Source organism: Balaenoptera musculus, chromosome 7 (genome assembly GCF_009873245.2).
Source record: "Balaenoptera musculus isolate JJ_BM4_2016_0621 chromosome 7, mBalMus1.pri.v3, whole genome shotgun sequence".
NCBI classification, from domain to species: Eukaryota; Metazoa; Chordata; class Mammalia; order Artiodactyla; family Balaenopteridae; genus Balaenoptera; species Balaenoptera musculus.
In genome coordinates this window covers 35,680,429-35,699,469 of record NC_045791.1, presented here as the reverse complement: position 1 = coordinate 35,699,469, position 19,041 = coordinate 35,680,429, and the positions used below count along the sequence as shown (strand labels likewise).

Below are 19,041 nucleotides of genomic sequence, written 5' to 3'. Positions count from 1 at the left end.
TACTATTCAGTAATGTTGGGACTATTTCATTAAGAACATACCCATTAGGACTATTTCTCATAGTGAAGTACACATAATGCAAAGTACACATGCACTGCACAGCATTAAACTGCATGGAAGGAGATTTCTGCATGAAACTGCAGCACATATTTGGAGCAGTGATGCAAACCACTTAACAGCAGGATAGATGACAACGATTACAAGGGTCTGTTTGCACAGAAGGAAAGGATGCCTGTAAGAGACAGAGATGAAAAGGAGAGAGACAGAGGGTCAGAGTTTTATTTCTGGATACACCCTGTATATCTGCTGCTCCTTTGAAGTGCACGGAGTTTCTTCCCAGAAGGACGACATGCAGTCCAGGGTGGAACAATCCCGAAGCAAGCTTAGTCACCGGGACATCAGGAGAAAAACCTTAAGCCCTAAAAGAATGACTCCTAGCGTGGGGGAGAGGACTTGGGAAGGAAAACTCTTGAATGGAAACTATCATAAGAAGCACAGTTGCAATAGCCAAAGACGGGATGACCCATCAGAGTCTTATTTTCATTGGGATAAAGCAGTGGTTTTCTTGGGGGGGTGATGGACAAGACATCATCTAACTCCCAATTCTGTTTCTGCTCAAGAAAAAACTAAATGTTTGTGATGCTATTATGTTTCATTTATAATTTTCCTCTTTGTTCACTTCTGGCAGTTACCATTATGAACATTAGGCTAAAGTCTAGCACTCCGCCAAAAATACCAACATGGTGACTGATGCGTGTTTCAAAAAAGCTGTCAAAGTGGATACTCGAAAAGGAATGAGTCACACGGCTAGGCCGGGCATGCTAATATTTTTGTACCATGTTATAATCCTTTTCATCTGGACCGTCTTAAAGTTGGCTTATTACTTCCTTTCATGCAATCCTAAGCTGACTAAGGGCTACAATAAATGGCCTAAGAAGCCTGACAGATTGGGTTCATACTTTCATTACTAAAATCCAAAAATTAAGCCTATTTGATATGGAAATAGGCCACCAAGAAAAATACGCACATAACTTCAGCCCACGAGACTTAAGAACCCTCAAGGGTCTGGGAACACAGACAAAGTTATCATACTAGTCTGACAGTTCTATCAAACATTCTTTTATCTCAGTAACTTTAAAAATTAGAATGCCACTGTAAAATTTAGGGCAAAAGTGACATTTATCAGCTGAGAGAAAAAGAGCAATTTTCCTCACTGGAAAGTGAGGAAGAAAGAAAAATGTGTAAAAGCATCTTCAGAAAATTCTAGGCTCTCATTCCAGGATGGTGGTAGTATATTGATCTGGTTTGGGACTGGCCTCAGTTTCATAAGCTCTGTCTGATTCAGCAAGATTTACTGTGTAGAAAATAGATCATCAAATAGATAATAAGGAACCTTCTAGAGAAAAAATACAGCAAGGGGTTACTGGGGTAATGCAACGTGTAATGACTTATGACTTTGTTTCCTAGATGGAGTCAGGTGGCACTGTATTCTTGATTTGAAACAAGGACACAACTTTTATTGGACAATGCTCTTATCTCAAACAGAAGGCCATCTACACAAGTTACACAAATCCTTTTTTTTTGCCACTACTGGAACCAGAATAAAGTCCGAATGACTCCATCCATCCCAGATTGAAGCTGGAGCCAAACAAAACATCAACTGCAGTTTCTTCAAGGCCCAGATGGTCACGACCTTGAACAAAATTCTCATCTGAACTAGCTGCCTAGTGGTCACACTGTAGTACACTGCATGTTGGTCCTCTGCTCCAATTATGAAGATACTAACACCTCCACTGGCTCTGAAATGGAACAATCCAATGCCCTGAAACAACAGGCTTTTTTTTCCTAGATAGGACAAAACATGCAGGAGTCAGGATAAAATACCCAAGTAGAGGCTGCACACCAATGGACCAGACCTTTGGAAACATTCATTTGTGAAAGAAGGTCAGTAAGTGCAATCTAAGGCGGAAAAGCCAACGTAAGCCATCATCAGTTCAATTCCAGGTGCTCTTCACATTTGTGGCTGATAACGATTTCACTAAAGTCATCCGTGAGATTCACAGGAGCCCTGTTAAGAGTCCGCAGCCTAGCCCCTCAAGTCAGGGCTTTAATAAAGGCAGATTAAAAGGGTACAAAGTAATCAGAGCCACCACTTTTTGGGAAGTGTATCCCTGAGTGCCACAACTTTACTGGACTAAGCAATGTCACTTAATATTCACAACAATCCAAAGAGGTAGGTCTGGAGCTCATACAACATGCGTGTCTACCCATGCTTAGAAAGGTCACCCAACCAGTAAGCAGCAAAATCCTGATTCTAACTCAGGTCTCATCCCAAAGCCTATGCTCGGAAACGAGCGCTTTTTAAACGAAGCCTTTTTTTAACAGTTCAGTCAAATGCCCAATTTGGGTCCTGATGGTCCAATGCCATCCCCTCCTACGATAAGCTTTGTAGAGAAGGCTGCCAACTTTCTAGCAAAGTGAGTGTAGCGGACATTTCCTTGGTTTCCAATGCTTGCAACCGAGAGGAGGAAGAATCCTAGTCTATTGCTCTTCAGAGTAGGATCCTCTACCACCTTAAAGGTTGTCCCTGGGAATTAGGACTATTTACCAGATTCTTCCAAGTGGTTGGCATGCTTACACACACCTGAATCTTTAAGCATTCAGGCACAGAACAGAATTCATTTCGTCTGTACTTTATGAATTACGGCTTTTGGCCTTATTAATTACGACTTTTGGCCATATTAATTAATTAATTTAATTGGCCAATTAAATCTTGTCAAGATTTATCAGCTTACCTGAAATGTTACAAAACTAACCTTAACATGCCCTTCTATAGCCCATTATATACATAGCACATACGTATATGATAAATGCTTTTTAAAAAGGCTATTATTTTCATTTTCTTGCCTATCTCTCCCACTAGGCAGTTAATCCTCAAAGGCAGAGATGATACTTCATGCATCTTTGTGTCCCAGCATCTTAACAGTGCCTGGCTTAGAGCACACACCCAAACAAAACATTTGTTGAATGAATGAATGGGATTGCATGGGCTCTGTTTATTAAAAATAAGCAACCCCCCAACATAAAGCCTACCAATACAAGATAATAAGGGTTGTTCCCTCACAAGGAAGTCCAAGTCTGTGGGTTATCACTGAGGGCTGATCAAAAGGCTTATTCCACAGCCTTCAAGCTGTAACAACACAGACATTTTACTATGGAGATTTTTTTAAAAAAACAAAGGTTCAGAGACAGTTGTCTGAAAGAGAGCCTTCAGAAAGCCTTCAGAGGACAACTGTTATTAGAAAAAGCCAATTTGATCACAAGCTTACTTGGTTGGCCTTTACTATTTCAACAGTGGACAGTGGCTTATTCATCCAGTTCTTATTTTATCTTCAATTTTTTTTTTTTTTTTTGGAAGGACATATAGTTACTGTTGGTTCTGGGTATATACGAACAAAATTAAAACAGCCTGAAAAGTTACTGAACTTATCCTCACAGGGCTTGCAATTTACTCTGAACCACTATGTTTATACGTATCATATTTGTATTGTATTCTCCTAGCTGAGAGTCAAAACAGTATGTTAGGAGCATAGCTTTAGAGTCAGCAAAGTTTGATTTTCAGCTCCAGTACCTCCTAGAAATGTGTGTCCTCAGGCAAGTTCCTTTACACTTCTGGAATCCTGAGTTCCTCCTAGATGAAACAGGGGTGATCCCTACCTTTCAGGTGTCCTGAGTCACCTTTCGTGTTTACGGAAATGATTAAAGAAATGCACAATAAGTGACCTCTACTGTTCCTACTGCTGTCCGTGCATCCAACCCACATTTAACTTGAGGCCTGCCTTAAGATCCTCGCAAGAAACAAATTCAGTGATATGTATTAAAAGGCTTAACGTGATACTGAATGGAGTAAATCTAAGGCAAGAAGAAGGTAGTGTTCGCACCCATTTTCCGGTCACTGCTGGAGGTTTGAGAGCCAAATGGTCGGGATATCCTGACATCTGCACAGAGACTTTTCTTCTGTGGCTGCTCCTTTAGTCAAGCTCAGAGGTTTTTAAACTTTAACACACCTGAGAATTACTTTCTAGGGTTGTTCATCCAGAATTGTGCATACTGCACCTTTATGAGCAACTTAAGGGACTTCAGGGATAATTTTATCTAAACCAACTTTTATCTTATTCTTAACTTCTGATTCAAACCTCTATATAAAATTCTCATATGCCCCTTAAAATTAAAAAAAAAAAATTAAGGAAAGAAAGAAAAAGGGGAAAGATCTGAGCAACAAGCTAGTAGCAAGTTATAACAAAGAAATGTCTTTTCAACCAATGGCTTCAAGTAGATAAAATGGGCCATTCCAAGTACTGGATGCCTTCAGAAAGCCTTTACTTAGAAGGGCACTGCTACACTAATCAAATACTCCATTCCCCAACTGGATGTCTCATGGGTCCAGAACAGTGACAAGACTGCAATTTGCTAAAAAATCTTTTGAATTCAACAACTGGCAGAGCTGTGACTACACAGAGCCACTTACAAGAAACAGCTCTGCTATGACAAAGGAAACAGACTCCTGCACCCCTGGTCCCGGCCTCCTCCAGGCTTCCCCATAGGTGAAGTCTGAAGCCTTTGGGGCTGAGGACATCCCCCTTGCTGTTCCCTTCAGTTGCTCCGGGGTCCAAGGAATCCCATCCTGACCCAGCAGGGGAGAAACAAATCAAGCCCTGGTTACTCCTGCTTGAGGGCTCTTACCTGCCTGCTCCCCATCACTCAGATCTTAAATGAGAGCCATCACCTCACACTGTCCTATTTTATTCTCCTCACAGCACTTGCCAGCATTGGAAATCCAGGTCCATTTCATGTCTGGCTCCGCACCGCCCCCACCCCCGACTCCCTCCCACCGCTGGAATGTAAGCTCCTTGAGGGCAGATGACTGGTGGGCCTCATGCAGCACCACATCCTCCAGTGCCCATGACACTGCCTGGCACACAGTAACTGCTAGATAAACATTCTGGACTGTTTGATTAAAGTATAAGCCCTTCTTAAGCAGTGACAAGTGAGTAAAACTGTACAATGCAGAATAAAAAGTGCAGTCTAGCAGTGATTGGGACCAAGCTGGCATCACTCTACTTCCTATTCCAAGGAAGCTGTTTCTGAACACTCAAAATACACAAATGACACTTTCTCTCTGAACCCTCAGAGTTTGGTACATCTATCACTATACTGATGCAAGACTCACAATGGATAGCCATTGTGTGAATGAATTTAGTCTAGAGGGTATATGAAGAACAAAGAACAAAAAGCCAACATTTAATGACATCTTATAACTAACTTGAAAGTATACACAGTGCAGAAGAAACAAGTGAGTTCTCTCATCGGACAGGCCTGGATTCAAATCCTGCCTCCATCCTTTGGGAGCAGCTACCTTACCGCTCTGAGCCCCACCGCCACATTTGGAAAAGGAAGATAGTATCTTCCTCCGAGGGTGGCCAAGAGCAAAGATAATGCTTATAAAGCACAGAAAACATAAACAGTGTCTTATTTGACACTGGAATGCCCCTGGAGTTTTAGTGACCGAGGACCTAGCATGGGCTCACCAACCTCACCACCTCCTTCTGTAACTTCAAGCCACATACCTTCAGACCCTATGTGCCTCATTTATTAAGAACTCTTAGAATCACAAAAGATCATTTGCAAGCACTTTGCAAACAGCAAGGCACTAAAATGTCAAAATAAGGAATGCTATTCACTGAAACCTGCCTCACTCCCAATAACAAAGGGACTATCGTGAAGGACGTTTTACTTTACGAAAGCCCCATGGTACAGTGCTACCGCTCACTCACTTGATGACAGGACATCATGACACACCAATCTGGCTTAGTGACAGTGAAAAACCACACATTTCCTTTGGCCACTTCCACTGCCCTCTCCCTCTTCTCCTAATTCACCAGTTTTCCATAAGGAGTCAGGCAATAGCACGATTCCAACTTATTATCTCTGAATGCTTAGTGTTCTTGGGCACCTACTAAAGTCAAGTGATATGGGGAATACCAAGGTGAGTGACAAACTGCGACAAAGTGTCATTTCAACACAAAGGCAAGCTATGTGCAATTAACAGTCAGCCCAGAATGACCAGTTAGATAGGTTCTTGGAGCAGATACTCAATTCCCGGGCCTGTTTCAGGGGGCACCATTCTCTGATCAAGTCATTAATTATCTGCTAAGACCCGTCCCTGGGCCAAGCACTGTGCTGGATAAGGAGAAGCTGCCAGGGCCTTTAAGGTGTGATCCTTACCTTCCAGGAGCCCACAGTGCAAACTGGCAAATAAAACAGGGACATAAACAGATGGCTGACAGTGTAATGAGTGACTACAAAGCGATACATAAAAGCATCCCCTTATTTTATACTCACACCTCCCACAAGGTGATATTTAATCCAGGGCCTCATGAGTAAGAGAAATAATTCATACTATAAAGAGATCAAAGAAGAGTCGTTTTTCCCACCTCCTCCAAGCTGATGTGGGTCTAAAAGGACACAAGAAAAAAGTGGGATTTCAAAAGAGCCTTGAAGGCTGGATATAAGTTCAATAAGCAGAGAAGCCAAGGGAGCACATCATATGTAAGAGAATCACGTGAGAAAAGGCATAGTGGAGGGAAGTACAAGCCTGCTCTGTGGACAGATATAAAGCAATCTCCACGTCGGGGCGTAGGAAGGAAACAGAAAAGAAGATGGGTCTGGCCAGACTGTGGACGGCTTCAATGAGAAAGTGGGTGGAGGGTAGGGGGGTGTACAGAAGTTACAGAGGAGACGATGGAAGGTAAACCATTAACAACAAACACAGCCAAAGAGCCTCTCAAACTGGATCGACATCTGCAGTAATGTAACAGGGCTTTGATGGGACAATGGAACCAGAAGATGAAATTTACAATCTTATACTTTTTAATATTTCAAAAGAATCATCAAGGTGACAAAACCTAAAGGCTGAAACTTAGGTGTAAAAGGGAATACACAAAACCTGTGCCCAGTGCCAAGCACCGAAACCCAAAAGGGCCAATGTTCATTGTCAACTGCGGAAATCCCTCCCCGCTTCACGCTTTATTCTAGGAACACAAATCAAAATATGTTCTTCTCACTATTATGAAAAACAGAGATACTCTACAAATACAAAAAAATACCATTAGGGTTATCAATGATGATGTAACTAAAAGCAGCAGTAAGCTGCTGTAATGTCAATATTTCCTAACGGTTAGGCCTCCTCGGACTGAGGAAATCTCTGGAAGGAAGTGGTGGAAACCTCACGGTTAGAATCATTTAGAATCAGACCACAAGGCACAATCCTGTGGCCTATTTTCTTCCACGTAAGTCGGGCCACTTGGAAAGTAAGTGCAGGGGAGCAACTACAGCTGGGGAGGCAAGGAGCCAAGTGAACCCATGTTTGAAGAAAAACAGGGAGACTGAGATTCTGATTCCTGAACTCGGGGCTGGTTACAGCAGTGTGCTCAGGTTGTGACAGTCCATCAGGCTGTACACTTACGATACGGGCCCATTTCTGTTTGTATATTATTTGTCAGTTAAAACAACTTTAAGGATAATTAGGAGATATCATCCCAGAGAACAAAAAGAGGAATTTTTAAATTTCTCCATTATCGATAGAAAAATTAAGGGAACTTCTGACAATTATTGGTGAAACAAAATATAGATGTCTAACGTTAAAGAATTACTCCATTAAATGAAGACCATGACCTAGTAAATTCACAGGTGATCTGAAGATTTCTAATCCAAATAAATGCTTTCCAAAAAGCCTATCCCTAGACTCAAAACTTTTACAGCGAAAGGACACTGAAGAAGCTGAACACTGGCAGGCTGAATGGTTCCACAAACCCAGGAGACCACACAGTTCTAAATGGTCTCTCCAGGTTTGCAACTAGATGGCCTGATTAGTTGGCAATAGCATCATGATTTTGTGTTAGGCCCGGGGAATCACCAATTCCAAGTTTATAGCATCCTAGTCCCAAGACATCTGGACTGAATTGGCTTCCTAGGTTCATCAGGCAGAAGTCCTTGGGGATAAAGAATCCTAATTAGTCAAGATTGTCACTAAAGAGGAAAAGCTTCCTTAGAAGAACCATAAGGCTAACCATATTGGGGACTGAGAGGGCCAGAACTCAAAGTGACCTACAAAGCTATTCACAGGATTCATCACCTTTCCATGTAGGTTCCCCAGCTTTCACAAATAAGACATTTAGTGGTACTGAATTCACAGAGCAATGTTGCCATGGTGCAGGTCCAATCATGTTCTATCCAACTTCTCATACTATTAGTTATCTTAAGGCTTCCTTCTATACACACACACACACACACACACACACACAGAGAAGATCACTGTTCACTGAAGGCAGATGAGATTATTTTCAGTCTTTCTGCCACTGTAAAAGTCATCTTCTTAACCTTCCCCACCAAAGTAAAACTCCATTATTCTTTAATATTCCCATCTAAATCCATGCCTTCTTTTGCCCTGTCCCAATTACTAGAAAGTTTCATCTGCTCATAAACCAACTACCTACATTTCCTAGAAAGATTTATATTTCTAGATGAAAATGAGACAAGAATTGCTGCTATCCTCTCAGTTCAGAAAATCACATATGCTGTCCCTCTAACCCCAAACCACAAGTGTTAAAGATTATGAATAAGGGGAACGTCTATTTGCTTATAACTATTAAAGGAATAACCAGAGTCTTGCACTGAGAACAATCAGCTCATTCTTGACCTAGCAACCTATTTATCTTTCTATTCTCAAAGCTAATTGCTCATATAAGCATGCCAATTTGCCTTGATTATAGGATTCTTAATAAATGAATGTTGTTTACATTTCACAAGTGTATTTGAATTTCACTCCGGGAAGCCAAGCTCATCGAGTCTTTGTAAGTGGTAAAACCAGAGATCAAAGCAAAAGGCCTGCACTGAACCAACAAACAGTTAGGCTTGAGAATAGAGGCCTAAGCAAAAATACAAGTGATTTATTGATTGTTCTGCCCCAGAAGTACACTTCAGGGCCACTGATCACTCTTTAGCTATAATATATAGAACTTTCTCTGCAAATTTTCATTATGGTCATTTCTTAAATGCATAGTTAAATAAATCTAACATTCAACAGGCTTTGATCCATCTCTTCTGTATTTCTCATCTTGGTGCTTTTGGTTGGATCAAATGTCTTTAAGAGCTTTTTTTTTTTTTTAACCCTTCTCAACTTTGCTTAATTTCTCTAAATTTGTGCTGTGGTTTTAACTCTTATGCTTGGTCTTTGGGGCAGGTAGGGAAAGGGGAAAAACTGCTCTAGCACATGGCTTCTCAATCATGGCTGCTCGCTCACACCTCCTAAGGAGCTTTAAAATATCCTGATGCCCAGGTCACACTCCAGACAAACTTATCAGAATCTCTGGGAGTGGGACCCAAACATCTGTTTTTGAGGGTTCCAGGTGATGCTGATATGCAGCCCAGTTTGAGAAGCACCACTTTAGCCTGTCAATCCCTTCATCACCTACCTGAATAAAGTGCTCAGCCAAACTTCCACGGGAAAAAGAAAAACAAAAGAGAAGGCAGGTTCCTGAGCAAATCCTCAACTCAAGGCAGGACCTGAGATAGGTGACTGACCAGCACGGGGCAAGGGGCCAAAGTGTGAACGACTTGACACCTTTCCCAAAGCCAACAAGTTTTTAGGATAAACCAGGCCAGGCACACCATCTACCATATGGAAGTCAATCAAGGGAGATTACCCCTGGAGATAGCAAGGTGTAAACACCTCAAAGCTTTCAGCTTCTGTGGTGATGGATGCAGCAGCTTATCAATGCAACAAAGCTTCTTCAGCAAAGAACAAAAGTGGACTAAGGTTACATGTGAAATAAGAGTCACTGAACTCAGTTCCAGGCGGCACAAGAATGCTGAAGATGTGACCAGGGGAACAGCTTTGGTGTGCCCTAGAAACTATAAAAAGTTTGTGATAAGGGGCCAGACCATGAGCTCTGATGCCACTGGTCATGTTTCCTTGGTCAGTTTTTTAAGAGTGTGAAAAGAAAGTCCACTGCTATCTGTTTACAACATATACCACCATACCTCCAAGTAGGGAGTTAGCGTTTCCCAATTTAGGGATTCTGAGCCATCCTGGTCCACATTTGTGGGCCTCGGTTGAATCACAGTTCATGAAACAGCTCTCTGACCTACCAGCTCTTCCCTAGACATCCCTTCCAAATTATATCCACCAGAAACTGCACAGTCCTTGGTGTTGTGTTGAAAGAACGGGGTTGGGGGGAGGCGGTAAGGGGTGTTGGAGAAGAGGATGCAGTGACTGGAGAGGGAAGAGCACCCTGCAGTCTGAGCAGACACCATCTTAAAGGGAAGACAAGAGATGAGTTACCTCTGCCTGCAGTGTTCAAGTAGGTGAGAACCAAGAAGGTGCATGAGCCTGTCTACAGAAACCAGGTCCCCCAAAGTCTACAGATATACTTCCTGCAATGGAGGAAGGTAGGAAAGGTCCCCCCACTGTAGAGTGGAAGAGCCACTCTACAAGAGCGGGTCCACCAAGCAGCGGCACAGCTGGGAACCCACCCTCCCTTCTAAGCAATTCCAGTCTGTTCTTTTATAGGGATTCACTGCCTTGTTTCTAAGAGCAGCCCAAGTACCAGTGCTCTCTTGCAATGGAGAGAGTGTCTTCTGGAATCAGTGCCTCTTTAATTAGCCACTTTTTTTAATATTACTTGCTCAGATACAAGGGCCAGGGAGCCCACTTCACCTTGTCCTTATTCCCCAAGCCCTAAGGATGAAAAGAAGAGCATAGTTCATGAAGACCAAGCCCTTCAGGCAACAGTTTTTGTAAAGTCGAATAAATTTCCAGAACAAGCATGAGCCTACACTACTTTTTCTCTTCCTTGAGCCCAGGAGGAGCCTCCAAGGAGACCCTTCCCCATTCTCAGGCGCTATAACTCTTTTTCCAAAACCCGCATGTGGCAGACTCACCTCAAGAAAGGCACCGTGCAAGCCATGAACTTGCTGGATCCTGGGCTTAGAAAGACCTTCCAATTATCAGCATTTTTCATACAACTTCTGTCTAAGCAACTCTAATGGAAAGCTCAGTCTCCATTTTTTGACAACTCTAAATATTAGAACACTTTTTCCTTATGCTTATGTGACTTTCAGTCACTGACGCTGGAAATTCTACTCTCTAGATCAGACAGATACAGCTACACACTTCTTTACACAAAACATCTTCAAGATGAGAAGTTGGCTAATGGCTCACAATATATCACGTTCCAGAAGTTTTACACTTCCAAGTGCTATGATTTCAAAAATCTCATGACTATCCTAACAGTTCTGTCAAACTGTATTCCCATTTACAGAGGAAGAAAACCGAGGGTCACAGGAAAGAGTTGCCCAAGTTGATGCAGATTATGATTCTAGAAACTAGGTCTCCCGCTCCTGGAGTCAATGCTGTTTGCTAAATGAAAGGTCACAGGTGAAAGTAATTCTTATCACTTAAGGGCATGCATACCTTCCCTCCCCCGCATCTCATCTGTTTACACGGCTGCCTGTCTCTCAATGGAGCCAAGCATTTGCAATTCAGAGAATAGCCTTTGATCAACTTCTATCTTAAATACCCAAATATATCTTCACACTTTTTATTGGTATTATTAGGGGGGAAATGCACCCTGATAATGATGAAAGGCACCGTCCTAAGCATATATTCCCACTCTGGAGAGTAAAACAACTCAGGGGTTACTGCCTAGATGAGACTGTAACAGCCCAAAGCGCAACACTCCATCCATCCCCCTTCTCCATCTCCCTTCCCCCTCAACTAGAGACAAGTGAGAAAACAAATCAGCGCGCACCTGATGACGGCCTAACTACACACCTACCCATCCAACTGCTCAGCAGACTTCATGGCAAAGACTCTCCTTGGAAATGGTTGAAAGGGAACAACACCTTGCAGAGGGAAATAGATTTAAATGTGAAAACTTGACCTTCCTCGTCCTTTTCACAAGTAATTACATTTGGAGCTTGTGCACTATACTGACGGGTTGTCTCTCCCCTCTGATGTGGAAAACCTGGACTTCCCAACCAAGGTAGTTCAAGATTGCCTTGAAAGGAAAAACTGAAGAGTACACTTTTGGACCAAATCAATATTTAACTCCATGCCTGAAAATAGAACAGCACAGTGAAGATGCCAAAACGGATGTCATCTAAAGAGAAACATCAAGTACAGTGCACTTGGGTCGCTTCGAAGAAATTTCTGCCAGCTTTATAGTTTGAAACTTGCACTTACCAGATTTAGAATTTTTTTTTTAAACAGCTTTATTGCTAGTTCCAGACCTTTTTTTTTTTTTCTTTCAGTCTTTCTTTCCAGTTCTAAGCCTAAGGAAGCATAATATAATGGGGGCGGGTGGGGGGTAGGGGAGGAGATCTCCAAATCTGGTTAAAAACCCTAGACTGGTTATCTAATAACTGCATGGCCTCAGGCGACTTAGGGAATCTTTATTTCCTCATCTATAATGTTACTGATAGCTGGAGTTACTGTGAGGATTAAACGAGAACATGGAAGCATAAGGCATACTCATAGTAGATGCTCAGAAAATGTTCCCACTTTTTCCTAAGTACAGTGACTACATTCAACCTCAGGGCAAGAAAAAAAACTGAAAACTGACTCAAATTAATCAAACACCAAGGTAGTTCCCGGTGTTAAACATAAGATACTACGGCCCTAAACCATCACTTCCTAGTCTTTTTTAATCTGTTTGCAGAGCATCCTGACATCTGCTATCACACAGAAATGGCAGCCAGGATGGGGGGCTTACAATTATCTTTTCCTCTGAAATTCACAAAGGATCCTTAGGACAGCTCCTCGACAATGGGATTGAGGGGCTTACATTTTAAATTGTAAAAAGTGACTGCAAGGGCTTCCCTGGTGGCGCAGTGGTTGAGAATCTGCCTGCTAATGCAGGGCACATGGGTTCGAGCCCTGGTCTGGGAAGATCCCACATGCCGTGGAGCAACTGGGCCCGTGAGCCACAACTACTGAGCCTGCGCGTCTGGAGCCTGTGCCCCGCAACGAGAGGGGCCGCGATAGTGAGAGGCCCGCGCACCGCGATGAAGAGTGACCCCCCCGCACCACGATGAAGAGTGGCCCCCGCTTGCCGCAACTAGAGAAAGCCCTCGCACGAAACGAAGACCCAACACAGCCAAAATAAATAAATAAATAAATAAAGTAGCTATAAACCCGTTGCTAAAAAAAAAAAAAAAAAAAAAGTGACTGCAAGCCAAAAATTAGTGAACAATATACAGAGCATCTAACGTCCAAAGAGGTATTCTTGGACAAAGACCATCAATTGTTCACCACACCCAAAATCACCTTCATAGCATGATCTTTAAGAATAAAGGACATGGGAGTATTTGTGTGTGTGTGTATTCCCAACAATTAGACAATATTTAACAAATACAATGGAGAGCCACTTAGATAATTATAAATGTGTGGGACCCAAAAAACACGGACAAATATTACTTGTAAAATACACAAAATATATACACCTCAAAGGAACAAAGATTGAAGCAGATGACTGAATTTATAATTTATGAAACACTTCCATGGAAGAGTGTAACAGAAACATCCTACACACACAAAGGCATATCACCTTATAGCTCTGATAGGCAGGTCCAAGGATGCAAATAGTTAAGTGTATACAAGGAGTCAATAATCTTTTCCCTTAAATATAAGTTTTATAGTTACTATTGTAATGATGCTGAAGACAAGTTCAGGGAGGGAGAAGACTCCTCAGGAGAATGAAACTCCTAAGATTTGGATCCAATTTTTACTAGTCATTAATTACAGGAAGTTCAGTAACTCAAATCTCTACTCAAAAATCTCATTTTCTTTCCTATTTAAAAAAACCTGTTTTTAAAGTCTATCCCCCTCCACTGATCTTTTTTTTTAAATTATTTATTTTATTTATGTATTTTGGGCTGCATTGGATCTTCATTGCTGCACGCGGGCTTTATTCAGCAATCTTTTACTCTCTCATCTTTCCATTCATGCCCACTAATTTTTTAGATACATACGGTTTAACTCACGTGGACCGATGGGAGTGGTGGGGGACAGTCATTGAGTAGGTTTCATCTCTTAAGATTTTCCAGAAATAGATGGATTTCTGTCATTTAAAGTTTTATTTACTCTTCCCCAATGCTTTAAATAATCTAGAGCTTGGTGAGGTGAGAGGAATTGTTTTCCATGCCTGAAATGGCCCAATTATTGATGTAAGCCATATTTACAATGTGCTTGTATACTTTCCTGTACAGTATTACTATCCTGTTTTCCTCCCCAAACACTTATATGATCTTTATCATATAGGAAATAAAACTAGTATCAATAATGCCCACAGGATTCCTATTGTCTCAGGGCAGAGAATTCCTCCATATATATATACTTTAAACGTTACCACCTATAATCTGTCCTTCAAGCTTGATCTTCAGAGTTAAATGGTTTGATCTATTTCTTAAGCAATTCATGAAGAAAAGCACAGTTGAGAGCATCACATGTACAGCTTTAGAAAAAAACTGACCACAAGAAAAGTCACCATAACTCTGTACTTCTATCAGCCCATAAAGATGATTCCTTTTAACTCCTCCTACAGCTTACTCCAAAGAGCAGCTGGAGCTGACTAGGGAGTGTTACATGAAACACCAAGTCAATCGTCCAAGTGCATCCCTAGCAAGAGGGCCCCCAAGCTGAGACTTTCCCAAAAGCTTTGTTTTAATCCAAAAAAGGTCAGCCTGGTATTTTTTGGTTTTGTTGTTTGTTTGTTTGTTTTGAAAGGCTTAAAATATTGTAAGCAATTAAGAAAGGAACCACACCCAGTACTTCTGTGTGACACAGTAGAGTAAAAGTAGACACACGACCAACCACTGCCCCAAAGACCTTGTGATATAGAATCACGAATTTCTACGTACTGAATTTGTGACTTCTAGACTTAATAGTAACACAAACCCACCATGTTAATGATGGGACTTTTTTTCCTAACGAGTAATTCATACCATGTGTCATTAATCAGCAGGGTAACTGAAAGCTCATGCAAAACATGCTATCCCAGTTGAGAATTTAATTGCATTATTGTTATTATCTGGTTTTCCTGTGTCACTGGCCCTCCCACTTCAAGTGTATACACACACACACACACACACACACACACACACACACACACACACACACACACACACACACACACACACACACACACACACACACACACACACACACACACACACACACACACACACACACACACCAGCACAGCATGGATGGAAACACAGAAAACCCAGAGCTAGGAGGTAAGAACTAAGTTGTAAGTTGTCTGGTAGGAAGAGGATTTTGAATTAAAAAGGTTTGTCCCTGTAAAGACAGGTCAAGTATGCACCCAGGCTGCCTTGAGAAGTAATTAAGCCTATGCTGTTTCATTTCAGAGTGTCTCATTCTCCACAACAGTGGGAGCAGCTGCGGGAGATCACAGACCATGCAAAGCAAGACAGGCAGCCTCATCTATCTCCCGACTGCCACACCAGAGTTTCCAGGTGGTGTGAAAAAGCTTGTGGCCTCTTCTTCCACAGAGCACAAAGCGAATCTGCCATCCAGAACCCCCATATCAAACCAGCCCCTTTTAAAGGCCTGAGGAAAGGCAATTTAAACGTCCCAGTGTTCAGACTCTGGTCGATTCCCAAAGTTGTCAGGTTACATGCCCAAAACCCGCACACAGATGCAAAATTCGACTGACTTCAGCACAAGTTTGTCTTGCTGCCTAGCACTGTAGAATGTAGAGATTACTAGCTAGGAAGAGGCTACAAGTGTAAGTATTAGGAACGCTTCCAATCTCGCCTGTTTCCCTCCCAACACCCCTTCAAAGAGGCTAGGACACTAAAACTCGAAGTCTGGGGACCAACTGCAGTACAGACTCTGGCTGGGTCGAGGGGGGGAGGCCGCCACACCCTCCTGAGCTCACAGCACTGACAGGCTCTGGCTGGGAAGGGCCCAGAAACTTAGTCCCAGCAGGAAAGGGAGAAAGAAGGGAGTCTTCAATGTCTCAGATTTGCGAAGCTGGAAAGCTAGGAGAAGCGGATTTCGGGAGGGAGTCAGAGACTTGGCTGGGTGTGCTGGGGGAGGGGAGGGGAGGGGTCGCCCCTGGAGTCAGGACAGCTCGCAACACGTCCCCGCAAAACTGCACATTTTTGTGGTTTTAACATTAAGACCAAAAGGAACGCGCCGAGACGAAGCTTCTCTCTCGCCTGATGTTCCCCTCCTCGCTTAGGGACGAGGGTGCCGCACCGCCGCGCGCGGGTTTCCTTCTCTTTCCCTTTTGGGGGAGCTCCCCTCGGCCAAGCCACGACGTCCGCCTCCAAGTTCGCCTTCCCGCACAGCGCAGCACAGCGCGGCACCTCTGGCCGGCCACATGCGCCCATCTGCCCCGCACCCCGCAGGACCCGGGCTGGGCGCCCGCTGGACGCCCTCGAGGACTCGGGGTTTGCGCGAATTTTTTTTTCTTAAACAAAAAGCCTCAGCGGCTCCCCGCCCCCTCCTCCCCGGCCCGCGCCACCTTCCCTTCACGCCCACGCCACACCTCCCGGGCACACGCGCTGCGAGGTGCCTCTCCCGCCAGACAATGGGTTCGGGGCCGACCGGCCAGGCAGCCAACCCCGAGCCCCCGGCCCCATCCCGGGACGCCGAGAAGGCTGAGCGCGGGGGGCTCGGAGGAGGGCGAAGAGGAGGCGGGGGAGGCCACAATGGGCGAGGTGGGAGCCTCCCCCTTGGGACAGGAGGCTCGCTCCCGGCGCCGGGAGAAGGGGAGGGGGCGGGGGTCAGCTGCACCGCCTGGTCGGGGCCCCGGGGCCCTGCTCCCGGCCGCCGCCGCGCACTCACCAGCACGATGGCAAATCGTTCCTCCAGTTCACCTGGCTCGGGCATCGGCAGCTTCAAAGGCACGTTGTGCGCCCTGAAATCGGTCTGCTGCGAATCCATGCTCCCGGCGTTGCCCATGTTGGCTGCACACCGGGGCCGGGGGCTGCTCCGGGCCCCTTGCGTCCGCGTCGGAAATCAGAACAGCTCCCGGCGGCCGGCTCCCCCAGCTGGCGCGACCTGCCCGGCTCCCCGCCCTCCGCTGCGCCCCGGCGAGTGTGCAGCGCGCGCCGCTCTCTAGCAGCGCTCCGAGCCAAGCCGCCCCCCGGCCTCCCTCATGCTCCCCGCCGCCCCAGCGCCGCCCCGGCCTCCTTTCCTCGGGAGGGGTCGTCAGGGCGCCGGGCGCCTATCTGCATGTTGCTGCGCTGGCACGCCGCCCCCTGCCAGTAATAGCGGCCAGCGGGCGCGTGGTTGCTCCAACTCAGTCTTTCGCTTGGACCGTGGCCGCCGCTGACACTTCCAGCTCAACGCCGGCGAAGACGACGCTCGCTCCGCCAGCACCTCGAGCAGACAAACGCAGCTCCGCGCTCCCGACACAATGCCCCCTCTCGCTCGGCCCCCGCCCCCGTCCCCGCCCCGGCTCCGCCCATTCGCCCCGTGGACTGCCGGGACCAGTAGTTTCTGCCCAAAGTGTCCGCACTCAGAAACCACGCCGCTCTGGAGGGTCAGGCGAGGTTAGGGCCGCTTGCAGCAAAGACAATCTGTGCACTTCTGGAAAGAGTTTATGTCACTTTTGACCCCCCTCTCCCACTGCAACAGAAGAAATAACTACCTCGTCTACATCGATTCTGACGCTTAGTAGACACATTTGGCAAGTGAATGAATGAGCCAATCAGTCAATGATTGAATGCACGCATTCTGATTTAAATTTCAGGAGCTGTTCAATAGGATCTAGTTCAACAGGAGACCTCAAGGGTATTGGCAACGTCCTGTCATAAACTGGGATGTGGGTCCATGGGTGCTTGTTTTAGTATTGTTCTTTATTCAGTATGTATGTTATGTATTCTTTTGTGCGACTGAAATGTTTTATAAACAAATGTATACTTTTATGGATATTTATAAATATCCACTATGGATATATGCAAAAATATCCTGGTCAGACCCCAGGATTTGGATGAGAAGAATTCAAAACAAACACCTGTCAAACAGCTATTATGTGTGGGTTACTGTGTTCCTTCACCAGAGAAAGAAAGAAGAGTGCTCCTGCTCCAGAATACTTTCCAATCTAGTGAAGGAGAAAATTTACACAAATAACCGTATTTTGTGTGAGATAAAAATAAGAACAGAGTGTTTGCGAAGACTTTGAAGATGGTCTTTGGCTATAGCTATCTTATTCCTCTATAGCACTCTTGTTCCAGGTGTTTTACAGAGAAGATTGGGCCCAACCCTGTTCTCCAGGATGCTCTTCAGACTATAACTATCCATTCTGAAGCAGTGGAAATAGAAACACCCTTATAAACGACTTTAGCCAGCTGCTCACTTTGTAGATTTCAAGGGCATCCACCTGGTTTACTTGTGGCTAAACTCCTGCAATTAGTCCTTTCTTAGCTTAAAGCAGTGTTTCTTAATCCTGTTTTGTATATCAGATTCATGTGGGGAGCTTGTTGTTAAAACTGCAGGCATCATGGGCCCTGACTATTATCAGAATTTCCCTAAGCTAAGAGCTGGGGCCTGGGCAGATGTATTTTTAACAAGCTCAGCAGGTACTTCTGACATGAAACTAGGGTTGTTACCCTTTGGTTAAAAAGCAATTGCTTCCGGATAAGATAACACACCAAGGCTCAAGCGTGAAGGACCACGTTTCATTCAGCTTTATAAACCCCAAGATGACTTCAGCATAGCAGATGTTCAATGACTGTTGAATTTTTACCAAAAGCCTATGGAGCAGATACACACAAATACATCATGTGTATGTATGGTCTCTTAAGCAAATCACCTATAGTTTTTTTTAAATAAATTTATTTTTTATTTTTTATTATTGGCTACGTTGGGTCTTCGTTGCTGCACGCAGGCTTTCTCTAGTTGCAGCGAGTAGGCTTCTCATTGCGGTGGCTTCTCTTGTTGCAGAG

The 19,041-nt window shown here is 44.2% G+C and overlaps 1 protein-coding gene across 7 annotated transcripts in view; it reads right to left on the bottom strand.

Moving 5' to 3' along the window:
- Nucleotides 1-17,500, bottom strand: part of FMNL2 (formin like 2) — a 307,250-nt gene extending 289,750 nt beyond the window's left edge. For 3 of the 7 annotated variants that reach the window (XM_036858445.1, XM_036858442.1, XM_036858443.1), the window contains exon 1: nucleotides 16,937-17,500. In XM_036858445.1, the coding sequence (XP_036714340.1) occupies nucleotides 16,937-17,053 (117 nt within the window). In that variant the 5' untranslated portion in view covers nucleotides 17,054-17,500. The remainder of the gene's footprint in view (nucleotides 1-16,936) is intronic. The other 4 variants (XM_036858446.1, XM_036858448.1, XM_036858447.1 and 1 more) reach the window with 2 other exon arrangements.
- Nucleotides 17,501-19,041: the final 1,541 nt, after the last annotated feature.